At 39.1% G+C, this 17,346-nt stretch overlaps 1 protein-coding gene across 5 annotated transcripts in view; it reads left to right on the plus strand.

Moving 5' to 3' along the window:
- The window catches only part of LOC126354812 (tRNA wybutosine-synthesizing protein 4-like), a 58,667-nt gene extending 46,241 nt beyond the window's left edge, over positions 1 to 12,426 (plus strand). Inside the window, exons 8-9 of one of the 5 annotated variants that reach the window (XM_050004748.1) lie at positions 7,419 to 7,589; positions 10,756 to 11,766. In XM_050004748.1, the coding sequence (XP_049860705.1) occupies positions 7,419 to 7,589; positions 10,756 to 10,917 (333 nt within the window). In that variant the 3' untranslated portion in view covers positions 10,918 to 11,766. Of the gene's footprint in view, positions 1 to 7,418; positions 7,590 to 10,755 lie in introns of all 5 variants that reach the window. The other 4 variants (XM_050004746.1, XM_050004749.1, XM_050004751.1 and 1 more) reach the window with 4 other exon arrangements.
- Positions 12,427 to 17,346: the final 4,920 nt, after the last annotated feature.

Here is a 17,346-nt window from a genome sequence, read left to right on the forward strand (position 1 = left end):
GGAAAATCCCCACTTCATTGCTACCTCTGAGATGCTGTGCACCGACTGTAACACCATGTTCATACTCATTAAATCTTGATAAACTGCCATTGTAGCAGCAGTAACCAATATAACAATTGTGCCAGACACTTGTGTCGTCTGTAGGTGTTGCCGACAGCAGTGCCATATTCTGCCAGTTTACATTTATCTGTATTTGAATATGCGTGCCTGTACCAGTGTCTGTGGCACTACAGTGTATTTAGTATTGATAATTTAAGATAAGGGTCACAACACAAAATAGACTGGAAACTTTGCTTCATCTTTTTTGAGTTGGACTACATGCTGAATTCAGACAATACCTCTGTTGTTTAGTGAGTTGTTACCTTATTTCTAATTTATTTATATTCTACTAGTTCTTTCTATTAGAGTGTTTAGTGCTGAGATACGTGGCAAATTTTAAAATTGTGGCCATGTGGTGCACACCATTTTAAAATTCTTAAGTCTACCAGATGATGACAGACTTCTGAAACTACCTGCAGCATAATAACAATTCTAGCTTCTTTATGGTGCTTATAGATAGTTGTGTCATTTAAAAAGGCTGTGGAGCACAACTTATACTGTGTGATTCTACACATCTGTTATTGTGTATATTTCTTTCGACGTGACCATTTCAGAATGCCATAACCCATTTCAACCAGCCATTGGTCATATTCAGACCAAAGGTACTAGCTGCAAGTGGTTTCCATTACATTGTTGACAGTACTGTTGTTTAGTATGTGCTTGCAGTCTGAAGATCACTGATGGCTAGTTGAAACTGGTTACAGCATTGTGGAACACTCATGTGCTTTTATCAAGAAAAAAAAAAAATGTAAAAAATGAAAGAACATAAATCAATCACACAATCTCCAAGACAGTGTGTTAATCTCCAAGACAGTGTGTTTTATTGTACAGATTCTACATATATGTTCTGATTTTTTTCATTAACTGTCATTATAACTGATGTTTCCTTTTCTGATTTAAGTTCTTATTTCCTGTGACGCAATGTGACCACTCCCATATTTGATTCATTATTTTCCTATACCAACATTCTCATGATTGATAAATGGTACATAGGACCCCTGTGATTTTCTTGGTTCTAAATTGTTGCTGTTCTGTTCTGATCTTGTTTATTACTATATACAAATTTATCCTCATTTTGGTTGACTATAGGCCAAAATTTATGATTATTGAAATAATCTACTGTGAGGAGAAAAATGAGAGGACACTCTTGCATATTCTCAAATTGAATTCAAACAGTAAAACATGATGCCATACCAACCTATGTTTAGATTGTTTAGATGCCCCATATTACTTGTAGACCTTCTGTAATAGCTATCCTCCTGATAATTATCAGGTGCTTTAAATAACATTGTCAAGTTCACATTTCATTTCACACACATTTATTGTTCTTAAACTCTTAGTGATCAGTTTGTAATGTGTTCTGAAGATTTAGCAACACAGATTGTTGTTGTTGTTGTTGTTGTTGTTGTCGTCGTCGTCTTCAGTCCTGAGACTGGTTTGATGCAGCTCTCCATGCTACTCTATCCTGTGCAAGCTGCTTCATCTCCCAGTACCTACTGCAACCTACATCCTTCTGAATCTGCTTAGTGTACTCATCTCTCGGTCTCCCTCTACGATTTTTACCCTCCACGCTGCCCTCCAATGCTAAATTTGTGATCCCTTGATGCCTCAAAACATGTCCGACCAAACGATCCCTTCTTCTAGTCAAGTTGTGCCACAAACTTCTCTTCTCCCCAATCCTATTCAATACCTCCTCATTAGTTACGTGATCTATCCACCTTATCTTCAGTATTCTTCTGTAGCACCACATTTCGAAAGCTTCTATTCTCTTCTTGTCCAAACTAGTTATCGTCCATGTTTCACTTCCATACATGGCTACACTCCAAACAAATCCTTTCAGAAACGACTTCCTGATACATATATCTATATTCGATGTTAACAAATTTCTCTTCTTCAGAAATGCTTTCCTTGCCATTCCCAGTCTACATTTTATATCCTCTCTACTTCGACCATCATCAGTTATTTTACTTCCTAAATAGCAAAACTCCTTTACCGCTTTAAGTGTCTCATTTCCTAATCTAATGCCCTCAGCATCACCCGATTTAATTTGACTACATTCCATTATCCTCGTTTTGCTTTTGTTGATGTTCATGTTATATCCTCCTTTCAAGACACTGTCCATTCCGTTTAACTGCTCTTCCAAGACCTTTGCGTCTCTGACAGAATTACAATGTCATCGGCAAACCTCAAAGTTTTTACTTCTTCTCCATGAATTTTAATACCTACTCCAAATTTTTCTTTTGTTTCCTTTACTGCTTGCTCAATATACAGATTGAATAACATCGGGGAGAAGCTACAACCCTGTCTCACTCCTTTCTCAACCACTGCTTCCCTTTCATGCCCCTCGACTCTTATGACTGCCATCTGGTTTCTGTACAAATTGTAAATAGCCTTTCGCTCCCTGTATTTTACCCCTGCCACCTTTAGAATTTGAAAAAGAGTATTCCAGTCAACATTGTCAAAAGCTTTCTCTAAGTCTACAAATGCTAGAAACGTAGGTTTGCCTTTTCTTAATCTTTCTTCTAAGATAAGTTGTAAGGTCAGTATTGCCTCACGTGTTCCAACATTTCTACGGAATCCAAACTGATCCTCCCCGAGGTCCGCATCTACCAGTTTTTCCATTCGTCTGTAAAGGATTCGCGTTAGTATTTTGCAGCTGTGACGTATTAAACTGATAGTTCGGTAATTTTCACATCTGTCAGCACCTGCTTTCTTTGGGATTGGAATTATTATATTCTTCTTGATTTCGCCTGCCTCATACATCTTGCTCACCAGCTGGTAGAGTTTTGTCATGACTGGCTCTCCCAAGGCCGTCAGTAGTTCTAATGGAATGTTGTCTACTCCAGGGGCCTTGTTTCGATCCAAGTCTTTCAGTGCTCTGTCAAACTCTTCACGCAGTATCGTATCTCCCATTTCATCTTCATCTACATCCTCTTCCATTTCCATAATATTGTCCTCAAGTACATCGCCCTTGTATAGACCCTCTATATACTCCTTCCACCTTTCCGCTTTCCCTTCTTTGCTTAGAACTGGGTTGCCATCTGAGCTCTTGATATTCATACACATGGTTCTCTTCTCTCCAAAGGTCTCTTTAATTTTCCTGTAGGCAGTATCTATCTTACCCCTAGTGAGATAAGCTTCTACATCCTTACATTTGTCCTCTATCCATCCCTGTTTAGCCATTTTGCACTTCCTGTCGATCTCATTTTTGAGACGTTTGTATTCCTTTTTGCCTGCTTCATTTACTGCATTTTTATATTTTCTCCTTCCATCAATTAAATTGAATATTTCTTCTGTTACCCAAGGATTTCTAGCAGCCCTCGCCTTTTTACCTACTTTATCCTCTGCTGCCTTCACTACTTCATCCCTCAGAGCTGCCCATTCTTCTTCTACTGTATTTCTTTCCCCTATTCCTGTCAATTGTTCCCTTATGCTCTCCCTGAAACTCTGTACAACCTCTGGTTCTTTCAGTTTATCCAGGTCCCATCTCCTTAATTTCCCACATTTTTGCAGTTTCTTCAGTTTTAATCTACAGGTCATAACCAATAGATTGTGGTCAGAGTCCACATCTGCCCCTGGAAATGTCTTACAACTTAAAACCTGGTTCCTAAATCTCTGTCTTACCATTATATAATCTATCTGATACCTTTTAGTATCTCCAGGGTTCTTCCATGTATACAACCTTCTTTCATGATTCTTAAACCAAGTGTTAGCTATGATTAAGTAGTGCTTTGTGCAAAATTCTACTAGGCGACTTCCTCTTTCATTTCTTAGCCCCAATCCATATTCACCTACTATGTTTCCTTCTCTCCCTTTTCCTACACTTGAATTCCAGTCACCCATTACTATTAAATTTTTGTCTCCCTTCACTATCTGAATAATTTTTTTTATTTCATCGTACATTTCTTCAATTTCTTCGTCATCTGCAGAGCTAGTTGGCATATAAACTTGTACTACTGTAGTAGTTGTGGGCTTCGTATCTATCTTGGCCACAATAATGCATTCACTATGCTGTTTGTAGTAGCTTACCCGCATTCCTATTTTCCTATTTATTATTAAACCTACTCCTGCATTACCCCTATTTGATTTTGTGTTTATAAGCCTGTAGTCACCTGACCAGAAGTCTTGTTCCTCCTGCCACCGAACTTCACTAATTCCCACTATATCTAACTTTAACCTATCCATTTCGCTTTTTAAATTTTCTAACCTACCTGCCTGATTAAGGTATCTGACATTCCACGCTCCGATCTGTAGAACGCCAGTTTTCTTTCTCCTGATAATGACATCCTCTTGAGTAGTCCCCGCCCAGAGATCCGAATGGGGGACTATTTTGCCTCCGGAATATTTTACCCAAGAGGACGCCATCATCATTTAATCATACAGTAAAGCTGCATGTCCTCGGGATAAATTACGGCTGTAGTTTCCCCTTGCTTTCAGCCGTTCGCAGTACCAGCACAGCAAGGCCATTTTGGTTAATGTTGCAAGGCCAGATCAGTCAATCATCCAGACTGTTGCCCCTGCAACTACTGAAAAGGCTGCTGCCCCTCTTCAGGAACCACACATTTGTCTGGCCTCTCAACAGATACCCCTCCGTTGTGGTTGCACCTACGGTACGGCCATCTGTATTGCTGAGGCACGCAAGCCTCCCCACCAACAGCAAGGTCCATGGTTCATGGCGGGGGGGGGGGGGGGGTGGAGGGGGGGGGGTAAGCTATGTAAATTACATGTAAGCTATGTAAATTACAAGTGGCTTAATGAGTAACAGATACTGGCATAGTAACATTGCTCTATGAATTTTAACTGCTAACTTATTTTGGTTTGGTGTATGACATATATTTAAGGATATGGATAGGGGTGTTCCTGCAAAATTGTAGCAAAGTCAGTAATTATTTCACTAATAACATAATAGACAGGAAAAATAGGTCGCATAACTGTAAGCTGTAAAATCTAAAAATGGGAAAAAATATAGATGCTATTTTATGAAGTGGACGTTTTTATATGCACTAGGGTTTCCAAAGCCAGCCAAGAATTCTAATTGAAATATTTCATAAACTGACATGATTCTGGGAACGTATATTTTATTAATCAGAAAAATCAGGACTGTAAGAGAATCACACTGAAATTTTGAAAGGGCTACATTTTCAGATTGAAACATTCTGGAATGTGATAATTTGAATGAAAATAAATTTTGAAATACTAAATTTTTGAAAAAAGTAAAATATTTGTATGGAAGAGGGGAATGAAAGCTTGCAAATGATGTGTGTAAATCCAAAAAAAAAAAACAGACAATTATTAATGGGGTTGAACTTTGTTGTACATGTGATTTACACAACTCGAAAACTGTAAATATTTTTTAAGTAAAATGTTGTCTCAGAAACTAATTATTCTGTTATCACCAGTGGCCTGGAAAGTATGCATTGAATAATGAAGTAAGCAAAATGTAACATGAATAAGAATTTAGATTTGATGTAATCATGGTATGCGCCTTATGTGTAGAAAATGTATCAGAAAAGAATAAATGCTTGTTTATTTATGTTTCAAACAGCAGAAAGGTTTAGTATCACAGGAAATCATTTGAGCAAAACATGACTGAAGAAGAGAAAAGTGGCATGATGATAACAAAAGGTAAAATATGGCCTGTCATGAAATTTGGTTATCCGTCTTCATCTTATCGTACATCAACTTCCACTGTTGCACTATCCTTCCTTATGTTTCCAACTGTTCTGTTAGTACTGTATTCAGTGTCTTCTTCTTGTTCTCTCTTTACTGAGCCGGGTAGCGCAGTGGTTGGCACACTGCACTCTCGTTTGGGAGCACAATGGTTCAAATCCGCATCCGGCTATCCTGATTTAGCTTTTCCTTGACTTTCATGTATCTCAAAAGGCAAATGCTGGGATGGTTCCTTTGAAAGGACATGGCCTCTTTCCTTCTCCACCATTTCCTAATCTGAATTTTTGCTCCCTCTCTAATGATCTCATTGTCTCCAATGAACTCGTTGTTGATGGGACATTAAACACTTATCTCCTCCTCCTCCTCCTCCTCCTCCTCCTCCTGTTCCTGTTCTATCTTCCTTGCTGTTGCTTTGATTACTGTCTACTTTATTGCTTCCTTGTAAATTTTATCCACAATTTTGATATCATTCTAACTTGCATTTGCCTGTTACTTTCAACTGATGTCTTTGTTATTCATCACATTATATGTAGTTGCTATTTCCTTCTTTGTATTCCTTTCTTTGACATTTTGTTAAATTTAGAGGATTGTAAATTTAGCTATTGTGCTTGTTCACTGTAGTTGCTCTTCCTTAACTAATCAACTAATTATATTTTGCAGTTGAATGACCCAAGAATTTAGAGTGACTTGACCATCTGTTTTTTCTGATTTGGAACTATTTCTTTTTATTTTGCGGTCCCCTTAAGTCCATGGAAAAGAAATATCACCTGAAGCTTTTATAGTGTTCCCAATGAAACAGGAAATTCAATGAAATAAATGATAATGACTAATAAAAACTGTGCATTGAACTAGGGCTTGAACTTAGATCTCTTATATTCATATGCTGTGCTGTTGCAAATGAGACAACTAAGACGCCTGCCGTCAAACTGCTAGTGACAGTATCTTTTTCCATAGCTTGAAATTACAGAGAGAATAAGACAGCAAATGGTTTATATTCAGCTTCACATTACTTCCTGAATGTAGAAAAGAACTACTTTGCTGGAATGGTCTTTACAACACATTGACACTGTGAGCTCTTCTGAGATCTGGACCAGAAAGTCAAATTGAATATCTTGGTTTCATGGGCATTGACGTCCAGCAGAAGCTCTTTCATTAGTATAGGAACCAACATAGTGTTTAAGTCTGTTGCTAACACTCCTATATACTTAATCATTCCAAAGGCTACTGGGCAATGCTAAGGTATTGCAGCATTGTGAAAATATTTGGAAGTATAAAACAGAGACATAAAGTGGCAGATAGCAATCTTCTAATGAACCTTATTTCTGCATGTTAACATTGTGCAACATTTTTCATTTGTTATCCTCTGTACACATGAAGAACATGAGTGCATCCCAATATTCATCATAATTAATTCCATTGCCAAATAATATTTTAGTAACTTGTTGACAATGATCACAAGTGTAAAAAATTCTGCTACATAGAAATGAATAAAATGTATGCATCAGTAGATATATTTCCTTTTTTTTACTTTAGAAAAATCGCGTTCAAAATAATTTTACATTGCATGGAATTTAGCAGACAGTTGTTCAGGATTGTTATTATATAGAAAACTGTGCTCATTAATGCAGTGGAAACTCTTCTTTTCATAGGTACGAGTAAAAGGACCACAAGTGTTACCACGATACAGTCACACATCAGCAGTAACTAGTGATAACAAGTTTCTTATATTGCTTGGAGGGGTTAACACACATACGACCCATCAACCTGGAGTGTGTGTTATCAATTTACTGGAAAGAAAATGCTACGAATATGCCTTACCAGTGAGTAAATTTATTACTGAGTTTTTATGCTCATTGTTGATGCATTTTTAATATAAAAGTTTAAAAGGAGAGAAAGAGGAAGAGAGAAAGAAAGATTAATGTTTGGTGCGAATTTTATTCTGTATACCGCTTTGGCATACCATTGTTGTAGTCAAATATCTGATGTTGGCAAGTTGTCTTAAACTATTTGTAAAATTACGGAATGAAAAACTAAATAGAAAAACACATCTTTTCACCATTTTCTTTGATAATTATTTATTTTTGAAACCTAGGTTTCAGATGTGTAGCTCATTGCCTTAATATTACTGGCAAATATGGTATGGTCTGTATTGCTACAAACATACTAAAAGTGCAAAATTTACAGTATTTTACCAGTACGGTAGTGGAAAAATCCTTATTGGGATATAAATAAGGGAAAGAGTAAATAAAGATACCAACTCACTATATAATTGAGGTATTGAGTCGCAAATAGGCACATAAAAAGGTTTGAGAATGTTTTATTTCGCTGCTTGCAGCACTGGGCTGTCATACGCGTATAGTATAATGCAATTAGCCACTCATACAAATGATATGGCCAGCATATGCACATTATGGTGTTATGATAGGACTTACATGGGTGGCTTGATGATGGACAAAATTCCAAAACCGATCCTCATTTAAATAAAAACAACTTGCAACTGTGCAACTTTGATGTTTCTGTGATTCAAATGAAGTTTGAGAATGTTGCTAAGTTTTTGGGTTAATCATTCTTCAGCACTAACAGAATACATACACACTCATATAACCTCCACTGCTACATTTTCCCAACCAGCTACCTGTACTGGCACTGGCTCCAATGCCGGTGCAGTGTAACCAGTTGGCACAGTGTAGCTCTGTATGTGTATGAACGTGTGTGTATGTATTTTGTAGCTCTGAGGAAGCTTACCAAAATTTTCCTTATATTTATTTGCCAATTGACCACTCAGTGTCTCAACTATACAGTGCATTGTCAACTATACAGTGAATTGTTAGCGTCACTCCTTCCACTATTTATATTCTGCTACAGACTTGCCCCTGCCATATGAAGTGACAGAAGATTAGTTCATGTGATGAAGATAAGGGATTCACCACATATTTTTTTGGAATTTTTTACAGGGAATCATAGGATTTTGCTAGCATATGTGTGTCAGTGTATTTTACAGTTAATCTTTAGTATTTTTGTTTTGAGGACTGTATTATAGAGAAAAGACTACTAAATTAGATACAGTATGTGCCAAAGTATTTTTGTTTTGAGCAATATATTGTAGAGAACATGTTAATACAGTATATATGTGCATTGTGAGGCCAAAAGCTAATGGACATCAACCGACATTGATTCTGTGTGTACCATTCATGGAGCTAGTAGCATGTATGCCTCCTTCTGCTGCTGTTGGGCTTTACTCTTAAGTTCTGATACAAAGAAGGTGGAATTTTTTTTTCCAGTATTGTGTGTCCCTGTTGTCCGATTTTTGAAGTGAATTGACTCAAATCATCTCAAGGATGTTTTATGGGATTCATTCATTTGTTTGAGCTGGATAGCGGCAAATACACGTAATTTTCATTAGACCACATTGTAGTGGTCCTTGCTTAATGTCCAGGAGCATTATTGTGCCAATACAAATCATTGCCACTGTATGAGACCTGCGCATACTGTCTGTTGCGCATACTGTGTGTTCATTCTGACTGACTTTCAACATTACCAAAATACACACAAGTCCTCACTCATACTTACGACCACAGTCGTACATCTGTATGCCTACATTTTCAAGATAATAGGCAAATATATGTGTGTGTGTGTGTGTGTGTGTGCACGCACGTGCATGTGTGCGCAGGGAGGGGAGTGGGGGGGGGGGGGGGGGACGCACATACTTTTTTGGCCTTAATAAGGATTTGTCCAGAAGGTAGTGATGTTCTCAGTCTCATTTATGTACCTATCGACGTCTTAGTGCCTCAGCCATATAGTGAGCTGTTACCTTTGCTTGTTCAGTTACTTACATTCCACCAATGACTTTTGACTGCCATACAAGTAAATCCTATTTGTCAAAATATGACATTATCAACAATATGGTCTTAAACCCTGATCATCCTTTCTTCCTTCCTTGTTTTTTACACATCTGTCAGGTGCACACATGTCCAGCTGAGTTCTGTATTGTGTATCGTGGCTGGTCACCCATAAAACCTCGTTACAACACTGCTCAGACCCAGGACAGTATTATCTGTAGCAATCTAAATATCAGAAAGTCATTTATGATCAGAGGCTCCTGAGGGTCCATGGCTTTTAAAACTGAGGCCTGACGATCTTGATGGATTGTTTTGTCAAGGACTTGATTGCAGATGAAAGTTCTCTGTAATAGACAACACCTGTGTCTGATGACTGGATTGCTTAACAAGCTTCAGAGTTCAAAGGGATCACTTGTTAATTTTTAAGTGGAAAATCCAGAAGGAAATAATGGCAGTATTATAAAAAAAGATTGGTACTCACCATATAGTGGCCTATTTTCAAATTTCAACACATGATAACATCACCAAAAGTGTGCTTGGGAATATTTAAGTTCTCTGGAAGTTCTCAGGTGGAATTCTTGAAGTCATGGGCCTCTACATTTGTGGCATGCAGCTTATTTGCTTAATGGCTTGTGAAATATGGCTATAAATATCTGTAATCCCAGCAGTCAATGAGGTTTCACATGGAGTAGTTCTCAATCTCAAAACAGTTTTCAGTTCCACTAGGCATTTATGGGAAATTGTTTTTGCAAAATTACAAACATCTTTTTAGACAGTGCTTATGAAATCTAGTCCCATAGTGGACTGCTTTGTTTCCTCCCCATTCGTGGTCTTATCCAACCTCGTGCTGTGTAATCACCTCATATTGATAGGGCGTTAACTCTGACCTTCCTTTCTACAATAATTGTTCTATTAGGTGCAAATAATGAAGAAATATATTTGCTATAGCCTCATTGATTGTGTGTTTAATTCTGATACTCCTGAACAGAATAAGTTACACTTTTGGTACAGGAGAGAGAGTGCATTCATCATTTTTTTTCTATTTTTGCATTCTTTTGGAATGTTATGATGTCTATTGTAGATTAATAAGTAAAGCTGAAAGTTCACTGCAATTATTTTATTTTATTTTTGTTTATTTTCTCCACAGAACCAGGATCCAGACAGGCCAATAATGTTACACAACCATACATCAGAATTGATAGAGGATTCAAGACTTCTAGTGTTTGGTGGTGGTGATAATTGTTTCTCATTTGGCACCAGCTTTAACCCTGGTATCATTAACATGGAGATATCTCATTTGCTCCATTGACATAATTTTACATAAAATACAGACTGGAATTAAAATGGCCAAATGAACCAACAACAGTGTGATTTATATTTTTATATACTTTGTATTTTTATATTATTTTGAATGAGAAGTATACCTGTACAATTATGTGTGCTTGCCTGTGCAATGCCCTCCAGAAGTAATGTTATTTAGTAATAATGAATATGTAATGGGGCACTGCACCTTCCCCCACCCCCCATACACACACACACATTTAATGCACAAGGAAAAGTGCAAGTGAAATGTTGTAATAAATATAGGTGAAAAACACCAAAAATTGGCCATCTTGAATAATTGTACCGAGTAAGCATGTCCCCACGACCACATACTTGGACAAGCGTCATTGGAAATCACCACTGAAGATGCTTCGTAAATAAAAGAAGTAAAATGTTTATGGCACAAAACAAACTGCCTTTCATTGCAAAGACAGAACTTAATTCCAGGAATTCTGAAGCAACTAAGGAATGATGGAAAAATGCACACATAAGTGTGTGTGTGTGTGTTCTAACGCTACAATGTTATAAACCATACAAATTACTAAGAATAAGTAAATTTATTGCCATTTTGCAACAGCAATCCACTAAATGGCAAAATCAGTATCAAAGGCCCTCTGTTGGTCTCTGTCTTACAGGTAGCACACAAAAAGTAGGTGGATTACCTCAAGGAGTGCAGGATGCGAGGAAATGAGAGAGGAGAATGTTTTCTGGTTTGTTCAAAAGAGAATACACAAATGTCGACGAGCAAAAGTTATTAGTGATTCATGTGTCTTTGAAAAAATCTGAGCGCTAAACATACAACAGCTACCAGTGTCACACCTTACCAAAAGATCTTGCTGAGAACCCTAGAAAATTCTGGTCATATGTAAGATCGCCAAGTGGGTCTAAGGCTTCCATTCAGTACCTTGTTGGCCAGTCTGGTGTGAAAATTGAAGATAGCAAAATGAAAGCCAAAGTTTTAAATTTCATGTTTAAGAAAACCCTACCATTGGAGAATCATACAAACACAGTGTCATTTGAAAGCAAATAAATCGCCAGGTCTGGATGGAATCAAAATTGGATTTTACAAAGATTAATGCATGACATTGGCCTCTTACCTAGATTGCATTTATCATGAATCTTGTGCCCAACACAAACTCCTAAGTGACAGGAAAAAAGTACAGGTGACTCCAGTACATAAGAAGCGCACCCGCAAAATTACAGTCCAATATCATAAGTTCTGTTTTCTGCAGAATCATTTAACATATACAAAGCATTTGAAATAATGCACCAATGCAGGCTGTTAACGAAGGTATGAGCGTACAGAGTAACAGGTATGTGAGTGGCTCAAAGACTGCTTAAATAATAGAACCTAGTATGTTGTCCTCAGTGGCAAATGTTCATCAGATAGAAGGGTATTGTCAGGAGTGCCTCAGAAAAGTGTGGTAGGACCGCTGTTGTTCTCTGTATACATAAATAATTTGAGGGACAGGGTGAGCAGCAATCTGCAAGACAACTTAATTTCATAGTGATGTGATGAATTTCAACTAGCTCTAAATGTGGAAAAATGTAACTTAATGTTGAGGAATAGGAAGAACACACCTGTAATGCTTGGTTACAGTATTACTAATGTCCTGCTTGACACAGTCAATTCCTTTAAATATCTGGGCATATAAGATACTGGTGCAGCTTATTCTTTAGTTCTGCTCAAGTGTTTGGTATCCGTACCAGGTTGGATTAAAGGGAGACATCGAAGCATTTAAGAGGCAGACTGCTAGATTTGTTATCGGTAGGTTCAGACAGCATGTAAGTGTTACAGTGATTCTTCAGGAACTCAAATGGGAATCCCTGGAGGAGAGTGACATTCTTTTTGAGAAACACTATTGAGAAAATTTAAAGAGCTGGCATTTCAAGCTGACTACCAAAGGATTCTTCTGCCGCTAAGATACAAGACACGTAAGGACTTGTTTTTCCTTCACTTTGTTTGTGAGAAGAGCAGGAAAGGAAGTGACTGGTGGTGGTACAGGGTACCCTCCACCATGTACCATATGGTGGCTTATGGAGTATCTATGTACATATAGATGTAGATGTCTTCCTGTGCTGACAGCTCACACACTTATGTGCCTCGTACCGATCAGTTGCAATGGTGAAAATTACACATGCGTAGCATGGGTTTCTTTATTTATTTAATCTTATGGCTAGGGCTCCCCGTCGGGCAAACCATTTGCCGGGTGCCGGTCTTTCAACTTGATCCACTTTGGCAACCTGCATTTGATGAGGATGACAGGATGATGAGGACAGCGCAACACTCAGTCCTTGGGTTCAGAAAATTCCCCGACCCATCTGGGAATCAAACCCGGGCCCAGTGGATTGACAATCCGTCACGCTGACCATTCAGCTACCGCGGGCAGACAACATGGGTTTGTGAATGAATGTTATACAGACTATCATTTTCAAATGTGGCGCTTATATGTTGCTGTTTTTACAATACATGGGGATTATCATCAAAATATACAAGTAGTGGCAGGAGAACACACATAAAGCTATGGGAATTTGCAAGCTTTCAGAGCCAGTGGCACTTTCTTCTGGTAGAAGGGTTGATGGGAAGGAAGAGAGGAGGGAGAGAGAAAAGGATTGCTGAGGTTTAGGAAATGAAGAAAGTTTGGAAAAATTGCCAAGAATCCTGCATCATGGGAGACTTAGCAGTTGAGATGGGCAGAAAGAACTGATTGTTATCTCATAGAATCATGTGTACCACCAGTGGTTCGTGTCTTCCAACACAATATTTTGACGTCTTAACTTGCAAGCAATAAAGGAAACAAAAGAAAAGTTCAGAGTAGGTATTAAAATCCATAGAGAAGAAATAAAAATTTTGAGGTTCGCTGATGACATTGTAATTCTGTCAGAGACAGCAAAGGACTTGGAAGAGCAGCTGAATGGAATGGACAGTGTCTTGAAAGGAGGGTATAAGATTAACACCAACAAAAGCAAAATGAGGATAATGGAATGTCGAATTAAGTCGGGTGATTCTGAGGGAATTAGATTAGGAAATGAGGCACTTGAAGTAGTAAAGGAGTTTTGCTATTTGGGGAGCAAAATAACTGATGATGGTCGAAGTAGAGAGGATATAAAATGTAGACTGGCAATTGCAAGGAAAGCGTTTCTGAAGAAGAAAAATTTGTTAACATTGAGTGTAGATTTAAATGTCAGGAAGCCGTTTCTGAAAGTATTTGTATGGAGTGTAGCCATGTATGGAAGTGAAATGTGGACGATAAATAGTTTAGACAAGAAGAGAATAGAAGCTTTCAAAATGTGGTGCTACAGAAGAATGCTGAAGATTAGATGAGTAGATCACATAACTAATGAGGAGGTATTGAATAGAATTGGGGAGAAGAGGTGCTTGTGGCACAAATTGACTAGAAGAAGGGATCGGTTGGTAGGACATGTTCTGAGACATCGAGGGATCACCAATTTAGTTTTGGAGGGCAGCGTGGAGGGTAAAAATTGTAGAGGGAGACCAAGAGATGAATACACTAAGCAGATTCAGAAGGATGTAGTCTGCAGTAGGTACTGGGAGATGAAGCTTGCACAGGATAGAGTGGCATGGAGAGCTGCATCAAACCAGTCTCAGGACTTAAGACTACAATAACAACAACAACTTGGTGTCTTTCACAGGTGTTTCTTGAGTCTGTTCACTTTGCTAACCAGGTCCCGTATTTATGCCTGGGTGATGGCTGCTGTTCACTATGCCATCCGTACCTGCTATGGCTGTTTCTTGTGGTGGTAACCATTTCTAGGCGTTCCCTGTTCTGTACACACCCATTGCGGCTGTCTTCCATGGTGATGGCTGTCCTGTGGCATTCTATATTAAATCCACATTCACCAGGTGCATCCCTAGCGCTATCATGATGCTGTAGATTTCCCTTATGCTGTTCGTGGATGATGGCTTTCTCTTGTGGTGTAACCCTCCTGGTGTTCTGAATTTGGTATGTGACAGTGAGGTGCACTTCCTGTGACATCAAGCTGCTGTTGGGGTAGTATATTATGTCTGCTCACACTGCAGCAATGTCTTGTGGCAGTAGCTGCTGTCTGGTTTCCATATTACGTCTGCTCCCTGGTTGTTTGATGCCTGATGTTCAGATGGTTCAGATGGCTTATGTTCCCTGTCTTGTCCAAGACCACTGTGGCTGCCTTCTGAGGAAGTAGTTGCTGCCTGGTTATCTGTAATGAAGTCTGATCCTGTTAATTAGGCCCCCAACTGTCAGAGATGCATTACTGGAGAAAGGAACTTTGTGCAGTGTTTCTGTAGTAAATGTAAAGCTGGGTTCCATCCCATACTGAGGTGGTATTCTGCTTCCTGGTATATCAGGTTTTCCACCATCTTGTTTTCAGTACATTAATTACACCAATTAAGGTGGTGCAGTGTTTAGCACACTGGACTCTCTGGGAGGCTGATGGTTAAAACCCGGGTCCTGACATACTATTTAGGTTTTCCATGATTTCCGTAAATTGCGTGAGGCTAATGCTGGGATAGTTCCTTTGAAAGGAACCTAATCCTTCCCTATTCCAATGGGACCGATGACCTCGTTGTTTGATCCCCTCCCTTGAATCCACCAACCAACACCAATAGACTGATTAATCACACCATCCCAGAATCTGTAGGTTTGATCCAGAATCCTAGTTTTGTCATAATTAATGGTTTGTTGAAGACTTCCCTGGCAATTCGTTGTCATTTTGTAGAATCTGGTGATGTGGTGTCTGTATTTGCCAAAATTAAACACCATATCACATCTAAGGTGGCTAACAGGTTCAAGCACCATGTCAGTATTACTTTGGTAAGGGAAAGGATCCATGGCATGCAGCATAGACTGAATGTCACCTTCATGAAAGTACTATGTCTACATCTGCACTTGCCAAACAACCCAGCACCAGAGGTCTGGGACAGGTTAGACAGTATGTCATCGTTACTAGCGGCATGTATTGAACACAATGCTACAGCTCGACAACTGGTGAAATTTGAGTGCATGAACAACACAGTGCAATAAACACAATACCCACTAGGTGGTAAATCTGAGTGGTCACACATTCGACGATGGTGCATTAAAGGTACTTGACAGGGGTCTCAACGTTGCATTTACTTATAGAGACCTACCGGTTTCTGGCTTCATCAGCCCTATTTAGCTAGTGGTCAACACACTATCATCAAGGCTTGCAGATGAGATTTGGAGAGAGACATGCAGGGTGCTAGCCAGAGCCAGGCCACCCTAAACAGACATCTCATGAGATGAGAGGATGACCCTTGAGAGTTTGCGGGAAAATGAAAACTTAGTGCTGTGACTGGCAGACATGGGGAATTCTACTGTCATACTGCAGAAGGCTGACAATGACCAGATCTGTCAACTATTAGAGGAAACTGCTTACAACGGACTAGAAAATGATCTCACTAATACAATGGACAGGCAAACCAAGGCTCTTTTTAAGGAAATGGGATAGTCTGAGAAAGTTGTCAAGGAGCTGAAAGCTACAGCACCAGCACCACTTAGACTATATTGATTACCGAAGATCCATAAACAGTGTGTATTGCAACATCTGATTGTGAGCAGTATTGGTGCAACTACCCACCTTATAGCCGCCTACCTTAGAAGGTGTTAACGCCGTACGTGGGAAAGAGCATGCACCACATTCACAACTTCTCAGACTTTGTGGAATGTTTCAAAAACCTATGAATCTCGAACACAGACATCATGATCAGTTTTTACATTGTGTCTCTATTCACTACGATACCACTGCAGAACACACTCGATTTGATGGAGCCCTGCTGGATCTTCTCTAGCGTATTTTAAGATCATCTTGCTTCTTATGTGGAGGCGAGTTCTATGAGGAGTGGCAAGGTGTAGCCCCTTATCTCTGTCAGTGGAATATCTGTTTATGGAGAAATTTGAGGATGAGGCCCTTACAACTGCTGTGTGCCAACTGAAGTTTTCTTCAGATATGTTGATGATCTCCTGGACCATCTGAACAAGAGACATCACAATGTTAAGTTCATCATGGAACTAGAGTATGATGGTCTACTCCCATTCCTGGGTGTCCTTGTGTAGAGGAAGGCAGATGGCACATTTGGCCACAACATGTGTAAGAAATCAACAAACACTGACTGAGATCTAGAGGCTGACAGCTGCCACCACCCAGCACAGAAGAACAGGATGTTCAGAACACCAAACCAAGACACACTCCAAGCCAACAGCTTGACAGCGGAGTCAGAACATCTACAACCAGTGTTCATAAACAACAGATATTCAGTCAGGGAAATCTGCAAAGTGTTGCATCCCACCAGACAACCTAATACAATGGAAGAGGAACAAGAGGAAGAGACCAGGAAGGTAGCCTTCCTACCACATGCAGGGGCTATTTCTGCTAAGATCACAAGAATTCTGAA

This window comes from Schistocerca gregaria, chromosome 3, assembly GCF_023897955.1.
Source record: "Schistocerca gregaria isolate iqSchGreg1 chromosome 3, iqSchGreg1.2, whole genome shotgun sequence".
Lineage (NCBI taxonomy): Eukaryota > Metazoa > Arthropoda > Insecta > Orthoptera > Acrididae > Schistocerca > Schistocerca gregaria.